The sequence below is a fragment of the Podarcis pityusensis genome (genome assembly GCF_964106645.2).
Source record: "Podarcis pityusensis genome assembly, chromosome: 5".
NCBI lineage: Eukaryota > Metazoa > Chordata > Lepidosauria > Squamata > Lacertidae > Podarcis > Podarcis pityusensis.
Window position 1 is genome coordinate 29,562,131 of NC_138032.1, and position 23,321 is coordinate 29,585,451.

At 42.2% G+C, this 23,321-nt stretch overlaps 1 protein-coding gene across 10 annotated transcripts in view; it reads left to right on the forward strand.

Moving 5' to 3' along the window:
* DOCK10 (dedicator of cytokinesis 10) overlaps positions 1–23,321 on the forward strand; it is a 189,021-nt gene that overhangs the window by 46,091 nt on the left and 119,609 nt on the right. For 4 of the 10 annotated variants that reach the window (XM_081006832.1, XM_081006836.1, XM_081006839.1 and 1 more), the window contains exon 1: positions 2,576–2,860. The exons of 5 other annotated variants lie outside the window; for them this stretch is intronic. In XM_081006832.1, the coding sequence (XP_080862958.1) occupies positions 2,699–2,860 (162 nt within the window). In that variant the 5' untranslated portion in view covers positions 2,576–2,698. Of the gene's footprint in view, positions 1–2,575; positions 2,861–23,321 lie in introns of those variants that run through there. One more of the 10 variants, XM_081006838.1, reaches the window with a different exon arrangement.

The window sequence follows — 23,321 nt, forward strand, 5'->3', positions numbered from 1 at the left end:
AACTTTTTGATAGTAAGAGCTGTTCAAACAGTGGAATGGACTCCCTTGGGAGGTGGTGGACTCATCTTCCTTGGAGATTTTTAAGGAGAGGTTGGATGGCCATCTGTCATGGATGCTATAGTTGAGATTCCTTCATTGCAGGAGGTTGGAGTATGGTGCTCAGGAACCGTCCAACTCTACAATTCTACAGTGCTATGAATTACAAAGAGTTTGTCTTGTTCCCCTGGGGTAGGCTTTGTTCTCTTCATACTTCTTTATAGCGATTATAAGCCACAGCTGCTTCCTAGCCGTATCTCGAGCAATTCTTCTCTGTCTCCTTATTAAAGCATTTAAAGAGAATGGACCTGATCCAGGACTGTTCAGTTCTGTGGGAATTTTCCTCCACTAGTTTTTTAAAGGGATTTGGAAAAGAATTGTCTGGCATCCAGTTGCATGGTGAAATTGGGCCTTGTTGCCATAGAAACCAAACTCCAAGGACTCCAGTATGATATGAGTAAAATAACAGCAGCAGCCTGTCATGCCAGGGACATTAATATTGCCCAAGGCCATGCAGCAGACACTAGAAGAGCAAACTACATACACCATAATGGAAGGTAGTCAAACCCAGACTGGTGCTATTAAGACCAGCAATGATAAGTATTTTAGTCTCTTATCTCCCAAAAGGGTCAGCTTCTTCCTAATGTGCAGAAGTAAAGTAATGAAAAGACAAATGGTGCAGGCAGGAGTCAGAGAGGCATCCCATTTTGAAGCAGGAATGACAGCACTGTGTTGCTGCAAGTGTATTTGAAGAAATGAAACTGCTAAGCATAAAAAAGTAAGCCTTGGACTTTTCTGATGTGTAACTTTCCTATGCACCAGATCATGATTCAAGAGAAGGAGTTTTCTAGTGAGATGACTTGGGGGCGAAAGCAAAGCGTTTCCTGAAAGGATGCTAACAAAACTCAAGGCGGATAGATGCAAATGCTGTTTACTATGCCTGTGTGTCTTTCATATATGCATACATGACAGAGCGAGAGAGAATAGATCAAAGTACTGCAGTCAGTTCGCTCTTGATACAAGCAAAGAGAAACATTTGGCAGTGGGCAGGAGGCCTTTTTTTTAAAAAAAGCGAGCCATTTAATGGCCCTGGTAAATATTTTCATTTAAATGCTGCCATATTGTGACAGATTACTGAGCAATTAAATCCTAATCAACCCCTGTGTAAAATGGTTCCGGAGAACAGTGTTAGCAGCACCATTCTCTTTTTAAACAATCCATTCTATGAAACAGCCATTCCAAAGATTACATCAACAGGAATTACAGGCTTACTCAAGTCCCCATGAAAGTGAATGGCAAGGCTCCCACTGCCTACAAAAGCAGTAGGGCCATGTGTGTGTGTGTGCACACGCATGTGTGTAGACAGAAACAATGTTTTAAAAGTGAAGACAGATGTGACTGCAGATGCAACAGATAGTAAGAAAATAAGCATAGAAACAAGAATGCTGTTCCTTCTGAAAACATCTTCCTTGTAACACTCGCAGCTCTCTTCATTTGTGAGAAACGAGGCTCAGTGCCAACTTTCCCTGAAGTACTCTTACCTCACACAACTGTACCATTAAGATCTTGATATTTATCCAAGCGGGGTCATGTGGTTTCTAAGCACCTCTTTTTAGCAGCTTTCTCAATTACTTCTCTGCCAGCAGTTAGAATACTAAGTTGTTAACTGTTCAAACCCTGCTTCTTTCTCTGCATTAATTATTAGCAATAAAACATTTACTAATGCTTCCCAGTTGGTTACCTTGCATTTTTTTCTTTTTCTTTTGAGGGGTGGTTGGGTGGGGGGAGAGATAATCTGTGCTTAATTCCTTGGAAGTGAGCCCTCCTAGAAAGATTTGCCACACACAAGCTGCCTCTGCCAGTATAAAAAAATGCCACAGTCTGCAGAAGTGTTTGTGTGGGATCACTCACAAAAAAACTAGTCTTGAAAAGCATTTCATAGCTAAACAGTGGTGTTTTTCATGAAGCCATTGATGTTTGGGCATGAGCTGTGCAACCCATTTATTGTTATTATGTTGCATTCCACCCCATCATGTTTTAATACTTTGACATGTTAATTTCATTTGAGAAAATGAAACACTTTCATCCAAAGGTACCAGCCTATGTGCCTCAATGAAGCAGAAGCTGGATTTTATTTTTCATCCTTAATAAAGCAATACAACAAATTATTTCATTTTTAGTCATCACTGTTTAATCCTCCTTATGGTTGTCATTGCTGATTTTCCTCTGTGTGATTGTTAACAGGCATTTAAATGAGTCTTGCCAGATTTTTTTTTTTATTAAACAGCTGGTTTATACTTTTCAGCTCTCTGAATCTGGGATCAGGAGGAGGAGGAGGATTATTGCTAAAGAAAAAAAATTGTTCTGTGTTTTCAGAAACAGTTACTGCAGGGAAAAAAAGGACCTTAATACTCTGTGTGTGTGTGTGTGTGTGTGTGTGTGTGTCTGTGTCTGTGTGTTATGTTGTTTCAGTGGATCAAATCTTTCCTATATCTGCATCCAAGCTATTTGGTTGTGATCAGATGATTGCAGCTCAAGGAAATGATTGGAGCGAGCTGGCTGGCTGCAGCTGCACTGTAGGCTGTTTTCAGGGACAAGGAGCTACTGTTTTTCAAACATAGCATAAACATAGAAGTTATTTTGTAGGCTTCAGGATGCAGCTATGGGCTGTGCTGCCAGCATTGTTCTGCTTCAAGCCTTTCGTTCAGTGGTACAGAGGAACTGTGCACATATTTGTAGAAGACGGCAAGAGGAATTGTCACATGAAATCCTGCCTCTGGATAGTGATGATGAAATGAGCAGACCCAGAACTCTCATCATAATGGTACAGTATACTCTTTGCATACAGTGACAGCTGAGAGGGGTTTTTAGGACAATTGTTTTGTGATTTCTTGACTTGCAATAGAGAGTGGGGGAGAAGAGGAGAAAAGAGCATTTGCTAACATGCTTGAAACTCTGTGAAACCCTCTAATTGAAATTCTGCCTGTTACCTAACAGAGTGCAATTTCCACTTCTCTGCAGCTGGAACTAGGAAAGGTCTGTATGCAATAGAGAAAAGGGCATTTTGCTATCTGACAGGATTTCTTTCTGCATTTTGTTCTAGTTGCTGCAAACAGCATCATTTTATTTTGACTGTAATTTGTTTTGAATTCTATAGTGTTTCTGTCATCTTCCTTCAAAACTTCTGCCTCAGTGGTATAGACACAGCCATATTATAGAGCAAAGTGATTTCCTAGCACCTTCCCATAGTTCCTCACAACCAATTGTTGCAAATGATTCCTTTTAGTCTTTAAGGTGTTTTTTTTTGTTGTTGTTAATTTTCTTTTTTTACGGGAGCTAGAGATTTCTTTACCCTGCCAGTAGGCTTTTCCTCATTAAGAGTGACTTATTAGATTATGAATGAATACAAGAGATCTCTTCGTATTTATTTTGCTTTGGTTGAAAAGAATCGTGGTGACTTGGGCTCAGAGATGTACCTCAAATTTAAACTAGGTATGTTGGTTGTGCTAGAATTGGCTTTTTCAAGCAGAAGATTTAAGAGTAAGAGCACAATGAAATGAGACCACCCTCCTGCTCCCCTTTCCATTCCCCAGAACACTTCAACTGAATTTCTTATTATTTCTGATTAGGGTATAAAATAAGAATGGTCTTGATTGTTTAGTTCTCAGCATTTTATTTCCAGTTACCATGACCACAGCACAGTGTTTTCAGATGTACTAGTACATTGCAAAGTCTCAAGGCAGGTATGATGTTGCCTCGTGTTAATATTGCTCAGTTCTACATGTTATGCACATCTTTCCCCACAGGGTAAAGTATCAGTGAATATCATTTAGGTTCCTGCAGCACACTGCACCTGAGTAGAAAATCCAGAATGCTGCTCCATAGGAAAGAGCCTCTTAACTATTCATAGACATTCAGATATATGGAATGTAAAAGGGGACAAGTGTGTTTTTAGTCCCATACTCATACCTTATGTCTACATGGTTCATATAGGATATCAGCACATTCTGCACCTGCAGAATACATGTTCAGCTTTCACTTGTGTTCTGCCAGTCTAGACAGCCGACATGGACTATTGTGGTACAAGTGTGGACTGTGCAGTCTCTGTGGCTAACTCCCTGTTTTAACAAAGGATATTCCAGGTATCCTCTAAGTATCATCCAGATACTACTATTAGCACCAATGTTAGCACAAATTGCCTTAGGAAGGGTTTCTCTTTATGGACCGCAGTGGCCTGTCTCTGCAAGTTTCAAAATTTCACGTTCTTTTAATGAACATTTCTGTTTGTAAATGATTTATTATAGATATATTTATACCAGGATGGTTTAACTAAGGTGAATTAATTCCCAGGATGGCTTGCATTAGGGTGAAAATAAACAATACAAATCCAGATTATCACAGTGAACACAAGAACTAAAAGGCAGCAAGAGTTTAGAAGCCAGATAAAAAACAATCAGTAGGACTAAAATTATGTGCAAAAGGTTTGGGAAAATGTAAATGCATTATCATGGCACCAGAAGGGGGGAAAAATGGAATTCTCTGGGAAGAGCATTCCCTGATTGGGATGCCATGGTTGAGAAGGCCTGCTGAGAAAGGCAATTTCACTAACACCTAGCACTGAGGAATTGTTTAGCCAAAACTTGGCTTCCATTCAGGGCTTATCTTCTTTCTTAATGACATGCATCACAAGTGAGCTTCCTGAGCAGAAATTCTAAAACACAGGTATTACACTGAAATAGTACACATGAACAACCTACATATTGCTTTCATATTCTTACATGGAAAGCATTTTACAATGCAAGTGTTTGGCCAGAAAATAGATACTATTACAGGTTTCGGGGAGCAATTGGCAGCCATAACTGCTAGAGTTAGTGAATGTTAGAATTGAGTAAATTGTAGAATTTAGATAATATTTGGAATATCGAAGGGAAGATGCTAGGGCCTCAACTGAGATAGAAGTTGTTAAGAATGGCAAAAGGTGCTGGAAGCAAGTCTATGGAAACCATCAACTAGGCAAGACGTTGCCAAGGTCATGGTGGCAGGCTGTGCAGCAAGAAAAAGGTGCTGTCTTGCACTAGGTTTAGTTAGCACAACCCTGGATGAGCATCTGGAACCCCTGGAATCTCATGTAGCCATTCAGCAGAGATTGGGGTGGCATATGTAACAATGTTTTGAAACAATGTATTTGGCTGAGCATACATTGAGGTTGGTGGAGTAGCCCCCTATTTGGGTAAGCCTTCCATGGAGAGCTGTGAAATTCAACCACAGAGCTACTTACTTGTGACAAAATGTGGTCTTTTTTGGAATGCTCAAAGGCACATGAGGAGCTCTCACCCAATGTATGCACAGGTTGTCCGTTTTCATTGATATCAGCTGAAAACTTATTATTTATGTGGAAGCTATGAATGTATAATAGAACACTTTTCCATAGAATTACTTCCTTGCTTAAAATAAAAATTAGAAATGCAAAACCATTTAAAACCAGTGAAAGGTATGTGACGCAATAGTTGCCAACATCTCCCCACCTGGAAACTTTTATGTTTTTAAAGCAGCTAGATGAATTACATATATTAATCTCTCCCCATTACTGTAGCTGCATGGGAGGGGGTTGTGGGGGGCACTTAATATTGTTGGGATACTGCCAGGGAGACAGAACTATATCCTAACTAATATATGTTGATGACAGGAGTGAGCCAGCAGTAAATCACACTGAGCAAATTGGAGTTAACTCTTTATTAGCAAAAACAGGATCTGCATAGGAGTGTCAGGCGTAATGAGCAGAACAACTCACCTCCAGTAAGTCTTGCCCCCATGAAGCAGTTGCTGAGACAGGGTCCTTGCCTCCCCACAGGGTTTTTCCCAAGCAATCTGAGACTATGCCTGCATGAAGTTAACTTCTCCACCCTTTTCATGCCTCTCCTGGTTCTTGCAGACTGGGGGGGGGGGGGAGTTTGTCGCAGCAGGAGGGGGAGACACCCGTGCCTTTTCACCAGCCAGACTCATCTCTGCCTCTTGGCCTCACTCTCCTTCTTCAGCTTCTGCCTCTGATTCTGGACTCCCCCCTGCCACAAACTATCCCATCTCACTAAGATCTGTTACCTCTTCAGCTTCCAACACCTCTTCCTCCCAGTCGTCTTCCTCTTCTCCCTCTGACAATTCATTGTCCCATCACCACTCTCTGGACTCTGAGCCTTCTTCCCTTGGGGGTTTCCCAGCTGGTTCCTCACACCATTCCTCTTTGTCCAAACCAGTCCATGGCAGTTGATCATGCAACTGTTTAAAGTCACAGGAGCCTTGCAAAAAATAAAATAAATAAATGAGGCATTGATTTCTATAGGATTTGTATAGTACCCTTTGTGTAATTACATAGCCTCATATCAGTACAGTACTTCAGTGAATAGCCTTTCCCTGTTTTTACAAGCTCAGTCACTTCCTCCTTATTGAGTTCAGAGTCCATAAGAAGCAATCTAAAAAGAAGTTTGCTAAATTTCTGTTTCCTGTAGAACAGAGAAATTTACAAAGGAAACTGAAGTATTTATTCTTTCTAGAAGATGAGGTAGTAAACAGGATTTGTGCCTTGTTCAGCAAATACACCCAAATATTGTGAAACTGAGTGGGCTGTGAATTTGGACAGCCATTTGAGACTGTCATTAGAGGCTATTTGTGTGACTTGGTTGTGTGTTGTGTTTCAGTTCCTTCATTAGATTCTTTGAGAATAAGATCAGTTGTTGCATGGATGGAATTATCAAGCAGACATCTAAATAGCTGCACCTGATTAAACTTTAAATGGTTGAACCACAGTAAGGCTTACTATTATTTGTTAGAGGGCTTCATCCAAAGACCTCAAAGTTGCTACATTTAGTCAGACATTGTATGCCGTATCATCTGAGAGAGACAGTGATTTTCCAATTTGGTTGCTTTCTAGCGTACTCAGAAGTTTTGATGCATAATAATATTTATTAATTATTAAAGTTGATGTATTTATTGATTGTTTTTTATAATGCATCCATCAATGAGATGCTCCAGGTGGATGTACCTAAAACACTAGTACAGCAACACTATGTACATCCTAGAACAATTTCCAATCAATGAGTAGCCACTCGGATGCCAGCTCCAAATACTGCTTTGTGTTCTCTCCAATATTTTCTAATCACAAATAAACATATGACTTTGTGCAGGAGACTTAGCATTAGGTCAGAGGGATTGTTAGTAGTTGGGTCAGCTGAAAAGATACTAGGCTTCCTGCTTTTCAGCACTGGAAGATGAAGGGATGCTCTATTTCTAACCTGTGTGGTTCTTTTCTCCCCACAAAAGTCAATTGTCTTTATAACAGGAAACAAGATTTCCACTGGGAAAGGTCTGTAGCAATGTATGTTACCTTGTCTTAAGTGAATAGTTGCCTAGGTACTTGAAGCCATTGTACATCCCAGTCTTCTGTGTTGCTCTAAAGAATGTGCAACCTAATGGAGGCACTTAGGAGGATTACAGGAGTGTTACTGGTAGTTCATAGGAGGTAGTAGGAAGTCATGAGTAAGACCAGGTGTAGGCAGTTTGGTGCCTTCCAGACATGACTGGATTAGTGCCAGCCAGTATAGCCAATTGTTAGAGAAGATGGGAGTTGAGGGCCAAAAAATATCAGGGTACTAAGTTGGCTACCCCTAAGTTAGACTGAAGGTTCCTATGTCAGAAAACGTTACGCAAAGCAATCACAGGCTGAGCCTTGTACAGCCATATACTGCCAGGCTTCTGTTTAGACAACATAGTGATATAAAAGAAATAGATAGATGCTCTCTGTATCTGAGAATTAATGACTACAGCCAAGGCTTTTTTATTTTATTTTAAAAAGTCAAGCATTATATGATTTTTATGAAATAAATATTTTTAGTAGTATCAAAATTATCCACTCAGCTATAGCATCATGAAATTATCTCATTCAGATTGACTGAAATAATCCATGTGACTATTCAAGGACTAGAAATAATCAGGTATGGAAGGCACACGTGTGTATGCAAAGCTGAAGAAGCAACACCCAAGGAAACAATTGCATTGAACAGGACTGGGAAAAGGTGAATATGTTTTTTTGGTGGTGGTGGGGGGGAAATAAGTTACTGGTTGGAATGAGACATTTTGATGAGAGCAGAAATTGCCAGTTTTGGAGTAAAAACCCAAAAGTGGTCGGTATCTAATGAAGCCCTAGAATAAACATAGAAAGACAGTGTTAGGCTAGCTTTGAATTTAAGGACTCACCTGGTTAATGCAGCTACGTGAGCAGGTTGGTAGAGAAGGAACAGATTAATCTCTCTCTCCTCCAATAGCCACTTGGGCTGTCTACACATTACCACTTACTCCGGCTCCAGCATGTCTATGTTTCCATGTGAGGCAAGGAGAGCAGTGCTTCTCCTCTTCTGCTGCCAGCATGGAAAGAAAACCTTTTAGCCTCAATGAAGCCTACTCCCAGCTTTTTCTTTTCCTTTTTTTGCAGGCTAGTAACTTTTTTGTTTTGCAAAAATAGAAGTCGAGAGATGAGAAATAGGAAGGCCAGAACAAAATAAAGATTGTGCTTTACTTAGTTTACTGTCAGATTGAGCTTAAATAAAAACGAGAAAGAGGCGGGGAGAGAGAGATAGAATCCACAAATGTGGCTTTGGTCCCTATTCAAGCCAGTTATAAACAGTTAAAGCTATAGTTGGTGTCACATAGTTTTAGGCAGATGTAGAGACGCTAATTTTACTTTTAATCTATTCTCAGCTAAGAAGCTGCACCAGACATGTTTGTTTTTAAGCTGCAACCCATTTGCTTGGCGTGTCAAGTAAGCTGGACTTGTTCTTGAGTGTATATTTGTCTTTGGTTCCAGCTGAGTGCAGTTAATCTGGATAGGTGTAAACATACTTAGAAGCTGTCTCCAGGACTCTGGCTAGTAGCAAAAGTCTGTAAACTCAGTGTTGGAAGCAAACAGGCACTTCTTCAAGAGAGGCGCTGATTGAGGAACAGACCCATAAAGCAGAGAGACGAGATGAGGAAGTCAGCCAAGCAAAAGAAAATGCCAGAAATGAAGAGCTTCATGGGGAAACTAGAGGGGGGATAAAGCAGAAAGATCAAGAGGCAGAGGCAGTCTAAGAGTTCAGGGAAGGAGAAGCCAAATGTAAAATGCCCTAATTAAATTGGCACACTGTTATTGAAAAGATAGTTTATTATAATCCGCTTTCTAACCACTGTCTCTCATTGGTCTATCTTAATACCTCAATTTCTAATTTCCTTATTATGATGATTAGCCTGAAATTTCTTTTCTGCAGTCCTCATCCTGCTAGAAAATCCTTCGATGTTGCGCATTTAACTACCATCTTACCTTACTTCGGGGATTAACATTTAACGGAACCTGAATGGAGAGTGATTAAGCTGTTTGTGGCACAGACTCCAGAGCAGATCTTCCCATCAAGCAATCAGCACTCGCTGTGCTTTCTTATGGGGTGCACGTCCTTCTGTAAGTGTGGAGTAAGCTCCACTGACATCATCAGCATCACACTTTGGAGCCTGGATTCTTGCAGCTGGACTCAGCTTCGTGGAGCCTGGCAGATTTAGTCTCTGGAATTGTGCCTTTCAGCTTGCAACTCCGTAACTCCACCAAATGGCTTTTAGGCCTGTGGAAATTCTGTGTCCACTAAGGCACATCCTCCAGCAGGAGGCAGAGGAAAATATAGAGGGCGGGATCCACATTGAGCTGGTCAAGTTTTATCCTCTGTGAAATCGATGGTGCAAGTGAGTCATGGCTAACACTGAACTCCCATTAATTTCAATGTGACTAAAACATGACAGGCAGAACAATCTTCATGCCCTGCCCAGCAGCAGTGGGGCTGAATGCAGCAGTGAAGCCACTTCTGCATCCACAGCCCCACTGCTTGTGATGACCAGGGCTAAAAGGGTTGTGGGAAGGTGACATGTGGCATTTACCTCCTAGGTGGGTCATAAAGTAAAGTAAAGGTAAAGGTTCCCCTGCCCATACGGGCCAGTCGTGTCCGACTCTAGGGTTGTGCGCCCATCTCACTTAAGAGGCCGGGGGCCAGCGCTGTCCAAAGACACTTCCGGGTCACGTGGCCAGCGTGACAAGCTGCATCTGGCGAGCCGTTTACCTTCCCACTAGTAAGCGGTCCCTATTTATTTACTTGCACCCGGGGGTGCTTTCGAACTGCTAGGTTGGCAGGCGCTGGGACCGAGCAACAGGAGCGCACCCCGCCGCGGGGATTCGAACCACTGACCATGCGATCGGCAAGCCCTAGGCGCTGAGGTTTTACCCACAGCGCCACCCGCGTCCCTGGTAGGTCATAAGAAGGGAGGAGTTAGAGTGAGAGTTGGTGTTGTGTGGAAGTTAGTTGAGAGTTGGAGAAGGAAGAGGGGGGATAAGTCTGTGGGTTGGTCGAGTTGTGTGGTGAGAGAGTGAGAGGAACTGTTAGGTGGAGTCAGATAGATAGTTGGGATAATTAGTTTGAAGTTGTTAGGAAGTTGAAGTTGCTTATAAAAATAAACTTGATTATTTGTTAATGTTAACAACTGTCTGGACTCCGTGTGTACCCGAGAGACATGGGTTGGTGGCAGCAAAGAAAGCAAACACAGTGGTGGCACAGGGTCAATAGACCGTCAAACATCTGGGGACCTTGTGTGATCGCCACAGGACAGCAATGCCATTTTGCTATACCACCACTCAGGTTAGTGCAGCAAAGTGGCCTGGATCAGGCCCATTGCTGTGGCATAATGCAAACAGGGCTGGCTCAGGATCAGCTGCCCTCTCCCTACCCTCAAAAACACCCCATTTCAAAGGTTACCACTAAATACCACTAACTAACTCAACCCACCACTGTTTATGTAGGCACATTGAGGCCCTCTGCACTGACAGAAGCAGGCAGGGCTGGGTAGAGGAATGCTTTTGCCTCATTCAAACCCACTCCAGCCCAATGGATAAGGGATTTGGATTGTGGCCCTATGCAATGGCTTCAGAATGCATCAGGCTATTGACAATATTTGTAGGGCTACTGGTTCCCCATTGCTGATGTACCTGTAGTTCAATATCCTCTACTCTAATTGGCATTTATAAAACAGGAACAAATGGCACAATGCTCTAGTTTGATCCATGATGGCGATTTTGAGGTTTGCAAGCACTCACTGATAAATATCCTGGTATTCATATACTTTCTGGATGTAAGAGTAGCTGAGGCTTGGAATTGTGTGTCAGTTCTAGGTAGCTCATGGGCCAATTCTAGGTTGTTCATGTGTTTCAGTATCAGGAATAAATTGTTTCATTTCTCTTTATAGCTTCAAGAGATTCTGGACAGAAACAGCAAATGGGTGGGAAATGGCCTTGTCTTTCATATTGTCCAGGTCTCCTCGAGTTCAGAATTAGCCAGATGCTGCGTGGATCCCCAATAAAAGACTCATTTTTTATTCCCTAAGTACAGATCGCTGTCAGTCGTAAGATTGCCAAGTAGTAAGAAGAAGAAGAAAAACTGGCCTGGCTTGCTCTTGGACCTTGAATAGCTATTTGATATAAAGAAATCATCCAATGAAGCTTTTTGTATCATGGAGATAAATAATAAATCCTGCTAATTGCTTCAGGTCAGACGGCTGTTTAAAGCCTATTTAAATGGGCCAACTCAAAATTTGGCAGCCATAAATGCTTAGGGAGGAAATATCCCTTTGAGTCCTGTCACTTATGAGAGCGAATAAGCTGACCTTCTGTGTTTATTTCTGCCTTTGCAATGGTTTTAAACATTTTTCCAAAATAGGTTTATTGCTGCTTTTTTTTTTACTACTAGAATGTATTTTTAATCATGATCAACATGTGTTTTGCAGTAACTATAATCACTCAGCGTGTAGAGATAGTATTTTCCTGAGCTAATTACCCTATGAAAAATAGCAGTTTTATAGCTGGATGATGAAGCCCCCAAGACAGCTTTATATTTAGAAACCATTTTACTTCTTTAAATTAGTGGTGTATTTCCTCTATCCACAGCCCTAATGAACACCATTTCTTCTATTTCACTACTGGTATTTGGAAACACAAAGGCGAATGGTCATTCAGTTAAACTGGGGAGTCTTTTGATCAGAATAATCAAAATTAGAAAGGGATTTGGATGCTATAAAGACAGACGTTGAATGTGTTGCATATTTTCACAATATCCTTGGAAGCATATAGGCATGGGTTTGCATTTAATACATGCTCTAAGAGCACGAGACTAAGCAAGAGGGGAGAAAAACACAACTAACAAGGGTGCTTTTTCTGGGTTGCAAACAAAATGTGAATGTAAACAATGCCAAACACAATTCGGGCTTGCATTAGGAGAAGCATCATATCTAAAACAAAAGACATGATTGTTCAAAACCGTTCAGCAGCACTGGCTAATGATAAGGTGGTTTTTGACAGTTTATTGACAAAAGGGGAAGGAAAGTGACAATAAATTGTGTTTGCTTAACACTTGAGGAGGAAAATCTGAGAAGGTGAAGAAGTAACAGTTTTCAAATGTGTAAGTATTACAACCTTGCATCAGTTGGCTTCCTAAAGTTTCCTTGCTACACTTTATAAGTAAAGATATACATTGTTCAGCAACTCCCCACTTGTAACAAAACCCACTGACAAAACCCAGTTACCATTTTGATATGTTTGTGACTAAGTATATGCAATTCAAAACTGCTTTAGACTATGGCAGGAAAATGCTAGTGTGCAATTTTGTTTCTAAATACTGTACTTTTCCGTGTATAAGACACCCCCTATTTTGGGGGACTAAATTTAAAGAAAATGAGGGGAGACGGCCCAAAGTTGTTGAGCTTTTTTTTAGGGGGAATTGCACGTGCGCCATCACCCCATCATGGGGGGTTGGAAAAGTGGGCAGCCGCTCTCCCCACACCTCTGTAGGCAGGATGCTCCCTAGTGCGCTTGCCCCCAACCAGCTGTCTGGTGGCATGCAGCTTCCCTAGAGCACTGCATGGGGGGGGGGGAATTGTGCGCTCACCAACCAGATGGCTGGCAGCTCGCAGCTCCCCCCCCCCCATCACTATCCATGTATAGGACGACCCCAGTTTTTTGACATGGTTTTTGAGTCAAAAAACCTCGTCTAATACATGGGAAAATACAGTATTTGTCTGCATCAGACTTTGGAAACCTTTGGCCTCCACACGTTGTGTTTCCTATTCCCATTGGCTGGCTGGCACAGCCAATGGTCAGTGTTGATGGGAGCCGTTATCCAACAGGATGGAGGGCCATCCTCTTTTCCCCATCTCTGCTGCAAAATGTACTGCCTGAATGGGGTTTGGCTTGTTCAATCAATAAAATACCCAGTAAGGAAGAAAGCAATGAATGAGTTATTGGCAAGCCTACCTTTGTGCAAGCTAGCAGGACTAGGCTGGTGTTGGGGATCAGCACTGCTGGGTAGCCGACAAGACTCTCAACCATGCAAGGAACTTCTGCTGGCCCCCCGAGCCTCCAGGCCCTGTTCCTCCTTGTGGCTATCACCCTGTTTACCTACCCCCTCCAGGACTCAAACAGTAGGCAGACTGGAGAGATGGCACAGCACCCCTCTGGCTAGTAGTGTAGACTGGGCCCAGCAGAAGCGTGCAAGCAAGTGGGCTGAAGTAACAGTGGCAAGGAAGAGATGGGCCCATTCAAAAACAGCCCATGCTGGGAGCTTCCTGCATGAAGATCCCCCCAAACCCAGAGCTGGCACTGCTCGAACTTCCCTTAATAGGCAGCAAGTTACAGAAAATGAATACTATGTGTTGTGGAGAGTGACTCAACACAGGCCTGTCATTTTCAACAGCACCTGCATGTTCCTTGTAACATGTAGAACTGCCCTCTATAGACACAACTTGTGCTTACATCAGCCTTCCTTGAACCAAAGTCAATTCTGGATTGTTCAGACTTCTCGTCTGTGCCATGCAGTCATCAGGAATCATAACCGCCTCAACAGATATGGAATTTCCATCGTTGTTTACAGATAAACAAAATTAGAATAACTGTGGAAATGTTTTTCCGTTTGCATTGGAGTCAGCATATACAAAGGAGTCATTTCCTGATGTAAATCTAATCAGATTTGCTGGCTTTTTTTTTTTTTTTTTTTGCTGCACAAAAGCAACTGAAGTGTATATATATATATATATATATATGAACAAAAGTGAACTAATTAGTAATGTTTAGAAACAAACAATGAAACGAGTATGGTATGCATTTGGCTTTGCTGTAATGTTGCCATAAGAAAAAAAGAAGCAGATAGCATCTTGTCTGAGATCACAGAGACAGATCTCTAGTCATTCATGAAGTTGGCTGGGTGACCTTGGTACAATCACTGCTTCTCTGGATGTAAAATACTTCACAGGGCTTATTTATGTTTTGTTTTTAGGCTTCCCTAGTTTTAAGTAGGGGTGCAGGTGGCGCTGTGGGTTAAACCACAGAGCCTAGGACTTGCTGATCAGAAGCTCGGCGGTTCGAATCCCCACAACGGGCTGAGCTCCCATTGCTCGGTCCCTGCTCCTGCCAACCTAGCAGTTCGAAAGCATGAAGTGCACGTAGATAAATAGGTACTGCTCTGGCGAGAAGGTAAATGGCATTTCCGTGTGTGGTGCTCTGGTTCGCCAGAAGCGGCTTAGTCATGCTGGCCACATGACCCGGAAGCTGTACGCCGGCTCCCTCGGCCAATAAAGCGAGATGAGCGCCGCAACCCCAGAGTCGGTTACGACTGGACCTAATGGTCAGGGGTCCCTTTACCTTTACCTTTACTAGTTTTAAGTTAAAGTACCAGGTGCTAGTGATGGGATCACATGAAAATAAAAATAAAAATCACCTATCATAATAAATCAGAACAATAGAAGTCGGGGGGGGGGCAGATTAGCCTGAAAATACAGCAGGGTCAATAAGCCTAATCACCCAGATCACATTCCACCTGAAAGGCTTGAGAAAATAAAAATGACTTTGCCTGATGTCAAAAAGACAACTTCACTTGGGAAGGGCATTCTATAAAACATCCATGGCCATCAGACTCCATGATTCATCAATCCCAGCCAGCATGGGCAATGCCCAAGGGTGATGGCTGTTGGAAGGCCAAAGATTCACCATCCAGTCCTAAAAGAATTGCCATGGTGGAGAAAGCCTCTGGAGTTGTAAAGATAAACAGGAGACTTCTTGGTATAATAAAAGCAAACCAGAGATGGAAAAAGGTGGCCCTACAGAAGTTGTTGGACTACCACTATATCCCCTTACCAACATCATCCCTGACCAACAGCACTCCATTACAATAATGTCATAAATTATTCGGACAAACAGATTGCAAATTATTAATTCAAAAATTCTCTGGAATACACTATATTAAGTGAGCCTGAAAACTGTGTATTGAAGCAGAAGCTGATGATTATATCTGCATTATGAAGTGTGAGAATAAAATCAGATATGCCTATATGCGTTATTTATGGGGTAATCCTATGACAAGATCTTCTGGGATGGGCATTTTAGGAGGCAGCGGATCTCCAACTCAGCCAGCTGGTTCCTGGTTCAGCTGGGCTCAGCCTTTGTTAAGTCCCAACCCCTGGCTCAGCCAATTTTATGCTGGCATAATTTGCTCTTCCCAGCTCATTCAGGGCCCAGCTGGCTGAGCCAAAGCTCATTGTTTCATTTGAGCTGGTGTAAGTTCCTCAAAAGAGGAGTTCTGGAGGTGAGTGGAGAAGTGGGACCAGAAGGGGGAGGTTTAGGATGGATCCCAAAGGCCATTCAGCTCAGTCATGTGACCTGGCAAGCCAGTGTAGAACACTATTTTAAAGGTTTGCTTTCTCTCTGCCAGGTTTAGACAGAGGAGCAGCAGCAGCTGTTGCTGCTGATTGAGGTTTGGATCTGGTGTAACTTTACACGGGCTTAATTTACACCATCTTGTTTTATGCCAACTTCTTGTGCATAGGGTTGTTCCCAAAGAATACAGTCATGTGAAAGCTAATTCAAGGATTCTTGTGTTCTGTACTTGAAACTTTGCACAGAACTCCAGATCATCCTACATGGAGGGGAAATATACAAAATTAAATTTTATTTCCTCACACAGGCAATGCATCTTCAGCTATGTGACTCACTTATTTGGTGCTTGGAAGTAAGAGAAATGTATTTGTGAAGAATACAAAAATTGTCTCCTTATTCCACAGATCCTGCTTTGTGTCATTTAAGGGTCATCATAAGAAAATGTATTGGGGAGGATGTGAGTTGTGACAGAATAATTCATCCTTAACTACATAATACATTTCTGGAAGGACTGTGGCTACAGCCAGATTTTTTATCTTCCATTCAGCATTCCAAATTCTGACCCTTCTGACATGCAGTATGATTCCAAACATGTTGACTTGGAAATAAGCCTTTACTGAGGTTCAGTGAAACTACCTAATAAGCATGCTTAGGATGGCAGCTGAACTCTTTCAAAACTTTCAGCTCTGAGGAGGTCAAATGATTATTTTTATTCCAGATGTGATTGCTCGTGCAGATAATAATTCGCTTTCCCATGAATAAGTGTGTTTGGAGTTCATGCTAGGGAAAAAAGAAGAAGAAATCTTGTATCTTCTCATAAAAATTAATCCACAGCCTTTTAGTGTTGAGGAAAATAGCATTTTTGAACAGTGAATATTCTGTATGCACTGAGGCCATAGTCTAGTGCAACACACACATAACGTTTCATGTGGCAATTTGTGCTTCACAAAGTAAATCTATGTATCTTTTCATGTGACAATCAAACATGGATCAGCCAGATTAATCCAGGGATGAGTCGATATGATCTTCCTGCACAAACACCCAACGTTGGAAGGCTTCCTCATTGTTAACACAATACTGTCAAATAGTTGATGAAAGGCTACTGATGCAATTCTGAAAGCAATGTTCCATATGTGAGGGACACCAGTACAATCACCTCTGATTTTACATGTATCTGGAAAACTGGTCAAACTTTCTGTTTGTCCAGGAATGAAGTTGTAAAGGTTATTTCAAAACTGGCCCCACGTTGCTTTTCTATAACTTTTTTTCCATGCAAGAAGACAAGCCCTAATGACTTTGATCTGAGGTATCTCAAGGAACATACCTTCCATATTCCACCAGTCATAGTAAGTATATGCACAGCTCCCCACTTTGCATCCCATTCAGGGCCTGATTTGGTGATTCATATTGACCCTAATCTGACCCAACTTGACCCTCAGTTCCAGACTGTCAGCCAGAAAAACAAATCTTTAGGAATCCCATTAACTTGCATTGAGAAATCAAAATCACGATAAATGTATTATTATTTTTTACATAGGCTTATTTGTAAACATGGTAGCCTCTATAGAGGGGACTGCTAAATAGGGCCAAAATTCCAGGTGGGTTGGTAGCACAGCTTGAATAGCTAAGACAAGACCCAGGCAACAAACCTTTAGTTTATTTACAGTAAAGGGGATTGGGAAAACTAACAGATATAAGGCTGAGTAGGTACTGGTATGCTAAGGACTAGAGAAGAAAACAAGAAAAGCTGAATATAAAACAACCAAATGCTGATCAACTCTTTGAAGCTTTCTCTCACAAGAAAAACTAAGAAAAGAGTGAAGCAAGTGAAGGGAAAGCTCATAATTTTAAGGCTTCACCATCCCTCCCCGCAAGCACTGTCATTGGGAAGATGTTAGATGAGACTTTCTAGTTGAGGAGTGGAAGCAAGACCGCTGTCTCAATAAGCAAAGCCCACCTCTCCATCTCCCCACCCTGGCTTTCTAGCCTTGGACTGGAAGAAGAGTTTGTCAATAAGCAAAGTCCAACTCCCCTCCTACCCCGCTCCCCACACCTTTTCCTTGTATGGTGTATCTTTGGCTTTTTGCTTCATTTTTAAAATATTTTTGAGACAATTGTCTGGGATTTTCTGAGTGTTTCTAAACTCAGTCTCCCTGGACCTCCAAAGTGACTTGGAGTGGGGCACTCTCGCCTCACTCTGTGGCCACCAAAATTGACCCAGGCTGCCCCAATTCAGTTTGGAATACAGGCAGATCAGTTGCACAGTCCTAAAACATACCATAGGAAGCCTTCCTTCAGGTGTCCTGTTTTTCAGTGGTGTGTCTGAAAGCTGTAAATAAGATGCGGGGTCTTCTCAGTGGTAGCACCTTGTTTGAAACTGCCTACTCAGATAGATCTGTCCTCTTTTTAGCTTTAAAAGGTTTATGAAGACCTCCTTTTTAAGGAATGCTTTCAATTTTGATGGATTTGTTTATGGAGTATTTTATACACCTCATTGGAGTTGAATGGCCAAAAATCTTATTTTAAAGTGCTTTTTATATACTTTGTTGTGTTGCAAGCCCCCTAGAGAGTCTTGATCAGCTGGTTCCATGATTTTAAAAAAGCAAATGAATAGTAGCTTACATAGGAAATTGTCAAGCGTAAGCATTAGACAGTGAATGAGTGTGATCCCCTGCTAAGAATGAGAGAAATATATCTGTCTGAGAAACCAATGTGACTTTGGGTAAAGGACTTGACCTCCTTCTGCTTCAGTCATTTCAGCTGGAAAATTGGGTATAAAGCAGAGTCTGCAGAAACCAGATGTTGTGTCTGAGCTGGGCTTTCCTGCCTAAATTAACTTTTTAAAAATCCTTTCTATAACTACTGCAGATATTTCTGGTACTCATTAGGCAGCCATTCAGAGTTATGTGTGTGGAAATCCAAATAAGCATGTCTGGAAATAGTAAACTGCAGTGAATCTGAATATTTCACAAATCCTTGAAAAGCAGCGGCAGTCAAGATTAAGCTGATTGGGGTTGCAAAGGAGAGCACGAACACAGCCACTTACTCTGCCATCCCCAAATCCATTATCATTTTAATTCCTTCTGTTCTCAGCACACCTGAGCTGGATCCAAATCAGCCCAGGTAGCAATACAGTCTTGATCGTTACTCTGAGGTATATTATGCTGCCTTGAGGTCACAAGTCAAGGTCAAATTGCCTAACCAAAATGTCCAGTTATTTTTTCCTTTTTAAAGGTTAATTAAAGGACTGTCTTTTCATTTGAGGTGTGTCTCACCCCAACTTTATATTGCCCCAGTGAGGTGTATTCCACTCCAACTTGAAATTCTTTTAGGTGCAAAGTGAAGAGGCTCATCATTTTTCTCAGGCTTTCAGAGGCTGATAGGTTAAGTCATAACTAAATAAATATGAGCCTGCCCAAACTCTTAACAGCAACTCAGAGGCCCTGCTCTCTATCCCCTCCACACTGAAAAAATGACAGGTGGTGTGAAGGACAGGCCCTTTTCGGTGCTGGTGCCAAAATTATAGAAGATCTTGGGAAACATGCAGCGGGCTCTGTCTCTTGTGGGTTTTGAAAACCTGCCTTTTCCTTTTGGGATAGGCTTTTGAGTCATACCATTTGCTCTGCCATCTTAAGTTTTTCAAGCTGCCCTAATTTTATTTTACACTATTTAGCTTTCATTGCTAGGGTAGTTTTAAAAAAACCCACACGCTTCATTTTAAAATTTGTTAATGCATGATTTGTTGTACGTCACTTTGTGCATAGCTAATAGAAAAGGGGTGTGTGTGTGTGTGTGTGTGTGTGTGTGAATGAATGAATGAAATGACTGGTAAATTGATCTTCCACAAAGCTTCCCTCATTCAGCTCTACCCCCTGAGGATTGCATGTGGAATTTGTTAAAGGATATTGGGTGTTGTCATTTATTGGACTTGAATTTTAAAGGCTTATTTTCTCTCTGCCAGGCTTAGGCTGCCTCACCCAGCAGTAGCCCTGCTCCTGAATGGATTGTGGAAGAGGGGCAATTTACACCAGCTAAACTTAAGCCTGTTTAAGTTTCACCAGCTTCCTTTACTTAGGATTGTTCTGCCTAAAATCAGATCCATTGACTTTAGTAGGTTTAACAGATTTTGCAAGGAGCACAACTGAGGTGTAACACACACACACACACACACACACACACACACACACACACAGCCCCTGCCATGCTTTATCCTGCATGGCCTCCTCTTCCCCTAGGGCTAAAGTAATGTACCAGGAGCAAAGACTCCAATTAATACACAAGGAAGCAGGGGTCTACGGAACATTTAAACATCACAATTCTGGTGATTTAGCAAGGACGTCTTAGTGATCTTTGTACACAGAAGGGGGAGGAATGCTTTTCCTTTGGCAAGGCATCATAGCATATGGACCATGTACAAAGGTAAAAAATAATAATTAAAAAAATGGTTGTGCTGGTGGGAGGAGGGGTAGCTGATAATATATTTGTGTCATCCAAGACAAATAAAGAGACTTGCATAATTGCAGCCAATGCACTTTATTTGCTAGTGTACGCTAGCAACCTTCTGGCAGGCAATGGGGTTGGAGGCAGAAGTGGGGGGGGGTTGTACTTTTTGTGCATGGCTGTCTCCTGAAAGGATGCCATCAGCCTATGTTGAAAAAATCCTCTGCAGTTACACCATGCAACTTCAGCTGTTTCTGTGAGTGTTGTTAGTTTTTCTATTTCTATATTTGTCGAGAGGCAGGGGGGAAACATGGGGTCATGAAGAGTCGGACACGACTAAACAACTAAACAACAACAAGGGGGAAAACATATTGTCACACACACCCCTTTCTCCACAGGGGTGCCTGCACTTAACCAGGGTTTGGTTTCCTTGGAATGAAGGTCAATGGAGACTACGGGGAATTTAGGATATATGACATTATTTACACATTAGGTTGGATGGGCTCCTAGCAACTTGCCTCCCCATTAGGTTTCCAGGGAAGCCCGAAACTCAGCTTTGTGTCCAGCAAGGGGCAGACATGGCTCTGTCTCTCCAGCTTCCATCATTCACCAAACCCACTCACATTCAGCAGACACGCCCTAGCCTGTCTCCACCCTAGGCTGATGTGACATCCGGCCAGATGAGGTGGAGAAAGACTCACTCATTTGTCTCTGCGGCAACAGAGCTCACTCAGATGCAGATGATAGGCATAGGAACTGATTTGAATGGTTCAAGTTTCCTCTTATAGATTCTAGCCTTCCATACACAGCTATAGAGGAAGCAATGAGATGGCAGGTCTTTTCCATCCACTCCAATGAAATACTAGCTACATTTGGCTCCTATTCTTCACATCTTTCTGTTCCAGTGATATCCAGCTAAGTCATACACAGAGAAGACCTGTTAAAATCAATAGCTGTAACTTACTTAGAAAGGTGTCTGTGTCATAGTGCCATTGCCAAGTAACACTCTGTAGAGGTTGGTGGAATGTGGGGCCAAACAATCAGAATATAAAAGTCTTTTGAGATACTATTGATAGAGTCAGCAAACGAAGTAAAGTCCATTCCGAGGTTCAGGCAAAGAGCAATCCATGTAGACCAGGCTTCCTCAACCTTGGCCCTCCAGATGTTTTTGGCCTACAACTCCCATGATCCCTAGCTAGCAGGACCAGTGGTCAGGGATGATGGGAATTGTAGTCTCAAAACATCTGAAGGGCTGAGGTTGAGGAAGCCTGATGTAGACAATCCAGAGACCATGGAATCCAATGATCACAAAGCCAAGGGTCCAGGCGGATAACAGGAAGCTGCAAGGTAGGGCCAGGAACCACAGGCTTTGTTTTCAGCAGCTGACTGCTGCTGAGAGCTCTGTTTAAGAAGGCTGAAGCCAGGTGGTTCTTATCAGTGCCAGCTGGTTTTCATCGGTGCCTTCTCTCTCAGCTGGTGGAGTCATTCTGCCTTCCTCCACTTCAGACTGCTGTTCAGCAGGTGAAGCAGACTCCTGACCCTTGACAGTTTGTCCCAGTGATAGGCTGATCTTCCAGCAGAGATCTGGCAGGCATGAAACTCAAGATGGTAGCACTGCAGGTCAGACGCTGGTTCTAAGCTTCCTTTGTGTCACAAGAGGCATTTTCAGGTAGTTCTACCCTGTCACTGTCATCCTGAAGAATCGGGTTATGCAGTGAAGCCAGCCCTGTTCTACTGATTCCTATAACACTCCTACTTCTGCTACTGGGAATTTTAACAATGTGCCTGATGCCAGCCTGGTACCTACTTATCTATCCCAGGAAGTTTGCAGCCCTTGAACCTGAAAGCTTGACTCTCCGGTAGCAGAAATTAGCCCTGTTGACTTAGAGAGCTGTTTCTAGTTAAAATAAGCAGGGCTAGATGGAGCACTTGTCATCTTCTGTTTGAGGCTGTTCCTTATAACCTAATTCACAGAATACCTTATGCTGAAATTCTCAGTATTTTGGGGGGGGGGGGGGAAATAGTGCAGAAAAAAGAGCATATGATAAAGAATGACTGGTATGTGACAAATATATTTCTGTCTAGATTACTAACTTTTAGATCATGGAATACTTTCCAGTCTTTTGAATTTGGTCAGTTTCTAAGCTTGATCTCTGATACTTTTCTAAAGAATTTATGGGCTGGATTCAGACTTAGTGTGCTTGAGTAGGCCCATTGAAATTGATGGGAGTTAATCTAGACAGGACTAGTATATATCCCCTTGATGGCAGTGGGTTTCTCCACTATGCATAACTAGGTCTGGAGTCCACCTTATAACTGAGGCTGCTGGGTCAGCACAGCAGCATAATCTGTTTTTTAATGATGTAGAACCATTTAGTGCTTGAGACACTTTCCATTCTGAGCTAAAAATAAAAATTGGTAGGCAATCATAGGAAACATTTGGTTACTTATCAGAGAGGATAAGTTGCAGTGTATAGGAGAATAATTACATTATCATCCAATCGAGTAACCATAATCCATAGGAAAAGCAAAATGCACGGGTTATGGAACTTACTGAGTGCTTTGGTTCTTTGAGGCAGCCTCATCTTGTAGTGCCTATTGGAGCCAAAGATAAACACCCACCCCCCCTCCAGAAAATATGAAACCAATATGGATTTTGGAGTTTTAGTAGGCTAGCAAAGGTATTTACCTAATATGGATTATGTAGGAAAGTGTATCCTTTCTACTTCCCCCACAAAAGCCCCCAGACCTGCAGTTTGGCAGGAAAAACCAATTCTGGAAGGGCTCCTGTGCCTCCAAATTTCAACTGCTTCTGCCAAAAGGAAAAAAAGATTATGCCTGTTTTTAGATACCCCCAAAAAACTGAATGGGGAACACAGAGCTGCTTTTTATACAGAATGGCTCAGAAGTCAAATCACAGTTCAAAGCAGACAGTTGTTGTTGTTTAGTCATTTAGTCGTCTCCGACTCTTCATGACCCCATGGACCAGAGCACGCCAGGCACTCCTGTCTTCCACTGCCTCCCGCAGTTTGGTCAAACTCATGCTGGTAGCTTCGTGAACACTGTCCACCATCTCGTCCTCTGTCAT